Source organism: Microtus oregoni, unplaced genomic scaffold, assembly GCF_018167655.1.
Source record: "Microtus oregoni isolate MIOR12 unplaced genomic scaffold, Mior012 000004F_ref0000308, whole genome shotgun sequence".
Taxonomy (NCBI): Eukaryota; Metazoa; Chordata; class Mammalia; order Rodentia; family Cricetidae; genus Microtus; species Microtus oregoni.
The window spans coordinates 3,802,744-3,809,472 of NW_024543063.1; the positions used below are offsets into that span (position 1 = coordinate 3,802,744).

The window sequence follows — 6,729 nt, forward strand, 5'->3', positions numbered from 1 at the left end:
AAGAGAATGAGGAGTGCGCATGCACTACAGAAACTTTCCCAAGATGCTCCGCACCATAAATGTGGCGCTCTGAACAAGCCCAGGTGGGGTTAGGTGGCTTCTGACAAAGGTGTGAAGTAAATTCCACAGCCTTGCAACAGATATGCTTAAACTAAAAAATCTTTACTTGGAGGTATCATCTCCAGTCCTTTTCTCACATGGCACATAAAAGTTAATTTGAGTTGGACCAATGATGTAAAGCTACATACATTACTAAAGCAACAAGCAAAGAACAACCAACCAAAACCAAGCAAACAAATAGAGCTTCATGGCTGTCTTAGCAGTGGACAAGGTTTCAGAACTAAAAATAAAAAACAATGGAAAAACTAGTTACCTCAATCTAAATGTTAATGCTCCCTGAAGAACATACGCTAAACTGAGTTCGGCACGAGAATATGCCCTGTGCTTCAGTTCCAATGTAACAAGCCTCCACTGAGCCTGCTGGTGAAGAGCCCAGACCTAGCACAGTGGGTAGTCTGGTAGCATCCTGTCACAGGTGGCCAACCACGTTAGATGAGGGTGCCTGTCGGACACCAGGTGGGTTCTCGAACCTCTTCCCACCTTCTGTCTGTGCCGGAGCATCATGACAGTTGGAGCTCTTGAACCTGTTCTGGATTGGAGGTTGTCCCCTGCGTGAATGCTCAGCTAACTTCAGCTTGTGTGAAGTTTTTCTAATTTAAGAAAATAGAAAAGAAAAAAAGTATTTTCATTACACTGTGAAATCTCAATAATGCCCAGATCATGGAGTCCCCCCAAAACCAACTAGGAGACCGAGTCCTGTATGTAAAAGCAAAGAGCCTTCATTTTTACACAAGTTTACAAACTTGAACTCTCTGTGTGTCCAGCCTATTGGAAGGATCCGAGAGCCCCAAGCTCAGTTGACTTTGGTGAAGGGGGAGCCCTCTCTAGCCCATAACACCCCACCTTGGCCATTCTAACCTTCTTATTCAAACCATCACAAAGACCAAATGAAGACCACAGAAATTTACTAGAAAAAAGATCTGTAATTGAAAGAGAATACAGACAATCAGATAATTATAAGGATATCAACACAAAACCAGGAGGGAAAATCTGGGAAAACAGAAGAAAGTCAGCAAAATTTAGGAGACATTTCAGCAACGAAGTTGACATTTGGGGAAAAAAGACAGAAACACTGGGAATGAAAAAAGTCAATGGATCAAATAATAAACAAGATGGAAACCAACCATCACTGATAGACTATACCAAGATGCAGAGAGTATCAGGATGAAAGATGAGGCAGAAGAAGTAGCACACTCACCATGAAAATCTCTACTACTAAAACTTTAAAACGCCAAGGAAAAGAATTGAGGACACTGGGAGGTGGAAAGCATCCCATGTCCATAACTTGTCGGGATTAAAGATTTCTATGCTAATAAAAGCATTACAGATCTGCACAATCCCCATCAAGTTCCAGTGATGTTCTTCTCAGAACTAGAAAAAAGGATCTTAAAATTTGGATGGAAGCACAAAAAGTCTTGACTAGTCAAAATAACCCTAAGAGAGAGCAATGCTGGAGCCAACACAGTTCCTGATCTCAAAACAAAAAAATTACAAGCCACAGCGATGAGCCCAGTGTGGTGCTGGCACAAAAGCAGATAGATAAACAAATGGAATAGAATACAGGCCCCAAAATAAACCCAATCAGCTGCCTCCACCCAATCTTTGCAAAGATGTCTACACATATGCTTGTCATGAGACAGCCTATTTAACAAATGGTACCAGGAGAAGGACAAAACACGACTATGTCTCATATCATACCCAACTCAAATAAAACATAATCAAAGACCTTAATGTAGGAAGCTTCAAAACAGCTAGAGAAAGACTGGATAGACCTTCAAGATGTAGGCATAGGTAAGGACTTTAAAAAAAGAACTCCAACAATATAGGAGATAACCCAGTGATTGATAAGTAGGATTTGATGAAATTAAAAAGCCCCTGCACAGGAAATGATCACCAGACTGAAGGATGGTCTAAAAATGGGAAAGAAATCTGTTGCAACTGCACATCCTACAGGGTTAATATGATTCCCAAAGTCCATCTAGTCGACAGATACACAAATAAATGGAGAAAAGATTCAACTGGCCAATGAATATTAGGAAGTGTCCAACGTTTTTAGCTAGTATGGAAAGGGCAATTAAAACTATGTTGAGATTTCCTCTCACTCCCTCAGAACGGCTGTGATCAGGGAAACAGCAAAGGTGGGGGGGGGACGGAGTGAGGGAGGGAAGAGAGAATAAACGTCAGGATGTGGAGAGGGCAACACTTACCTGCTGTGGATGGAATATAAACGGGTGCAGTCATTACAGGGGCCAGCACAGCTTCCTGAAGAACTAAACAGAAACACCACACGGCCAGATTTATTGCCCTTGGGTAAATAGCCAATGGGCTCTAAGTCAGTGTACCAATGAGGTACTTGCCCACCACGTTTATTGCTGAACCATCCTCAATAACCAAAGCATGGGACCAGCCTGAATGTCCATCAACACAGGAATGAATGAGTAAAATTAGGTACATGCACAATGGAATTTTATTCATCTGTAAAAAAATGAAAGTATTGCATTTGTAGAAGATTTTATGGAACTGAAGGTCATCCTGTTAAGAGGGATAAGCCAGGCTCAGAAATGGTTATCACAATCTTTCTCTGGTGTATGGAATAGCTACATACATACATACACACAAATACATGTATATGTATGAAAGAGGACCTTTGAGGAGAGAGGGATGGCTAAGACGGAGGGGGGAACATGTGAAGGCAATAGAATGTATATGTCAGGGAAACATGATGGGAACAATTTAAGGGAACTAAGGATGAAAGGGACCAGCTGGGGGGGGGTAGTTGGGGATGACAATGGGAGAATTGAATGTGAAGACATGTATGAGTATGTGTATAGATATTTATTTTATATATAGGCCCTCTTTCTATTATCATACATACAATATATATGAATATATGTGTATACATGTAAGCAAACATCACAATGAAATTCTTTTCTTTGTATACCAATCAAAATTTAAAAGCCATAAAGGTAAGCAAATTTGAATTGTCTGTCTTCAAAACTGACAAGTGGAAACAAACTGAATGTTCATGTCAGTAGGACAAATGAATAAAATATGGTGAAATACCATATCAGATGGTCTACAGAGCTTACAAAAGTTCAGGATCAGCTTACTTTGAACTTCATGATTATGCAAAAGCTCACTTCTACAACTGTTACGCTTTCCATATTTAGTACGGCGTTGAACCACATGAGACCTTTGCATTCTAGAATAAAGTAGGCATTGTATTGCAGTTAGATAGTTTTGCTCAACTGCAACCTTATAAGGTAGGTCGTCAATATGAACAAGAATAAATTAAATAATTTAATTAATTAATAGTTGAATGTATTTCTAATTTATGACATTAAAATGTGTGACATTTTAATAAGGATGCAAACTTTTGTTAACCTGGGGAGCATCTGAGATGGAATCAATATAGTAATATAATCTTTTACAGAAAAAAAAACAGTCTGGTGTTGTAGGTGATTACATGCATTGACCTTAGAAAGGTATTGTTGAGAAACGAAAGCCAGTCATAGAGGAAGAAGAGCTGTGCACTTCTATTCACAGCTAGCTGCGTGACCTGAAGTGTTTAAAACGAGTCTACGTGCCTGCCTCTGCCTCCCTGGGATTAAAGGCGTGCCTGAGGATCTCTCTGAGTTCAAGGCCAGTCTGGTCTACAAGAGCTCATTCCAGGAAAGGCTCCAAAAGCTACAGAGATACCCTGTCTCAAAAAACAAGCAAAACCAAGCAAACAAACAAAAAACAAAACAAAAAATCACCGAGTCTAGTGTTGGATTCAGGGTGGGAGGTCACCTTGAGAGGCAATGTCAACAAATGGTGCAGGACACTAAGATCTGGACAAATACTTTCTCTTGATCGGATTGTATTGCCCTTGCAGAGCTACTACGGATATGACCCAAATGTGTTCTTGTATACTGCAAGTCTATATTTATGTATGTACGTACGCACGTACGTATCTATCTATCTATCTATCTATCTATCTATCTATCTATCTATCTATATCTATATTGTTTAAAGTGCATTTCCATATGAGGTGGATGTCTACACGTCCTCACACAACTCTTCTAAGAAGCTGGGTGCTCTGTCTGGGGATTCATCTCTGAGAGTTGTGAGTGGGAATCTGATGAAGGTTCTACCTTAAGAGGAAGCACCTCCAAACCCACGGACTTCTAGCTTGGATCCTTCTTTAAAATAATTTTTTGTTATTTTTAATTATGTGCATGTATGCGTGTACATGGGTATGTGCACGTGAGTGTGTGTGCCAAAGAGGCCTGAGGTCAGACACCCTGGAGCTAGGGTTCTGGGAACTGAACCCAGGTACTCTGAAAGAGTGGCAAGTGTTCTTAACCATTGAGCCGTCTCTCCAGACCTGGCTGGGATCGTTCTTAAAAGAGGAATCATTTGTTAGTTCTGGGACAGCCCTAGTAGACCTATTTGTTGTTGACACCAGCCTCACTAGCCAGAGTGCCTTGGCCATTGACTCAGCTGTTGTTTTGAGAGAGCTCCTGGCAGTTGTGTGGAAAACATGGTAGAGGAGGAAAGGCAGTTTGAGTTACCTGTCACAAATGGCCACCAGAGTAGGCATTGTGTTGGAGGGTTAACTGGATAGAAACATTTTGATTACTGATAAACTCAATCAAGATAAAAATGCATAACTTCTCCTATAGAGGAAGCCATGACATGGCCTAGAGAAGCTGAGAAGCAGTGGGTAGAGGAGTCAGACCCGCTTTGACTTAGGGATGGTTGACGTTCTTAGTAGGTCTTCTTGTGATTGGAGACCCCACTTTTTTCAACCTTTAGGGTTCTGCATGCAGAGTTTTATAGCTCACAGTAGGTCAATGCTGTGCCCATGAAATAGTCTAAAGGAAGACTGGAATGCCGATGGGTAAATGATTTTACACATGTCCATTTCCATTTGAAGGAAGGTGGTGGTTTTCAGTGCTCGGTGATCCCCACAGATCCCTTCCCTCTGGCTTCAGGATAGCCCTTCACTGTCCACCCTTCTTCACAAGGTTGTGTCTGTGTCCCAGCCGCCACAGGGCATCCTTCACATCCTTGTTACGTAGACTGTAGATGAGGGGGTTGAGCATGGGGATGACGAGGGTGTAGAAGATGGAGACCACTTTGCCCTGTGCCATGGATGTCACTGCTCCTGGCTGTGCGTACATGACAAAAAGGGTGCCATAAAACAAAGACACGGCTGTCAGATGAGAGCCACAGGTGGAGAAGACTTTGTGCCTCCCAGATCCTGAGCGCATCCTGAGGATGGTCACGGTGATGTAGCCATAGGAAACCAGCACAGCTAAGGTAGTGCTCACAATGATGAACCCACAGAGGCCAAAGAGCAGGAGCTCATTGAGGGCTGTGCTGCCGCAGGCCAGCTGGAGCAGTGGGGGCACGTCACAGTAGAAGTAGTCAATACGGTTGGAGCTGCAGAAGGGCAGCTGGAACGTGAGGCTGGTCTGCACAATGGAGTTCAGGCAGCCCACACAGAAGGTACCCAGAACCAGACGGGCACAGGTCATAGGGCACATGGTCACAGGGTACCTCAGGGGACTGCAGATGGCCATGAAACGGTCATAGGCCATCACAGCTAAGAGAAAAGTCTCAGTGGTAGCCAACAAGGAGAAAAAGAAGAACTGAGTGGCGCATCCCTCAAAGCTGATGACCTTAGAGGAGGAAAGGAAGATGGTCATGGCTTTAGGGGCAATAACAGAAGAGAGGCAGAGGTCAACAAAGGACAGGTTCTTGAGGAAGAAGTACATGGGGGAGTGCAGGTGGGCATCCAGAGTGATGACCACGATCATGGTGAGGTTGCCCAGGACGGTCACCAAGTACAGGGCCAGGAAGACAGCAAAGAGCAGGGCCTGGGTCTCTGCACCTCCCCCAAATCCCACCAGCACAAACACGCGCAAGGACACTGCCGAGAGACTCCCATTTCTGTGGGCTGCTGTGGCCATGGGTGGGGACAGATGCAGAGAGGCAGATGGAGATGGCAAGAGGGAGCAGCTCTCACTGGTCAAGTCGGGTGTCCCATAGGCTGCTGGAACCTGTTGGTGACATGCTGTTTACCATGGACAGTTCACTAGCTTTTCTGATCTCCTACCAGATGGGCTGGTGCCACCTGCAAGGAAACATTTCTTTCAGTTTGTTTAATTTGTGCCAAACCCTCTCTGTGAATGGGACTGAGCTATGCTCTAGGGATCCGAAGAGGCTCTAGATCCCAGGGACCCTCAGAGTGCAGACAGCCTTTTATCATCCCTGTGTTGCATCTGAGTTGTTCATTTGCTCATTCTCTGTGGAAGAGGATGCTTCTGAGAAGAGCTTTTGGGACACTCAGTTATCAAGACCCACGCTACATTTCCCACACTTCTTCTTACTGATGAGAGAATGTTTATGAGGGTCTCCTGCCCTTCAAGCCTTGTGCTGGTTGACTCTTCCATCTGTAGGCTGAACTCAGAGCAGGGGTTAGTCATCCCTACATTGAAGCTGTGTGTCTTTGTGGCTTACAGAATGCTGGCCATACCTCAGTAGCTCTGACACCAAGCCTGATCCAGAGTGACAATCAGCATGAAAAAACCGCCTGATTGATTGTCAGGAATTCCGGCT

General features: G+C 43.8%; 1 protein-coding gene across 1 annotated transcript; it reads right to left on the bottom strand.

Moving 5' to 3' along the window:
- Positions 1-5,108: 5,108 nt before the first annotated feature.
- LOC121447453 (olfactory receptor 12) lies at positions 5,109-6,080 on the bottom strand. Its single transcript, XM_041650719.1, has one exon. The coding sequence runs from the start codon at positions 6,078-6,080 to the stop codon at positions 5,109-5,111; it is 972 nt and encodes a 323-aa protein (XP_041506653.1).
- Positions 6,081-6,729: the final 649 nt, after the last annotated feature.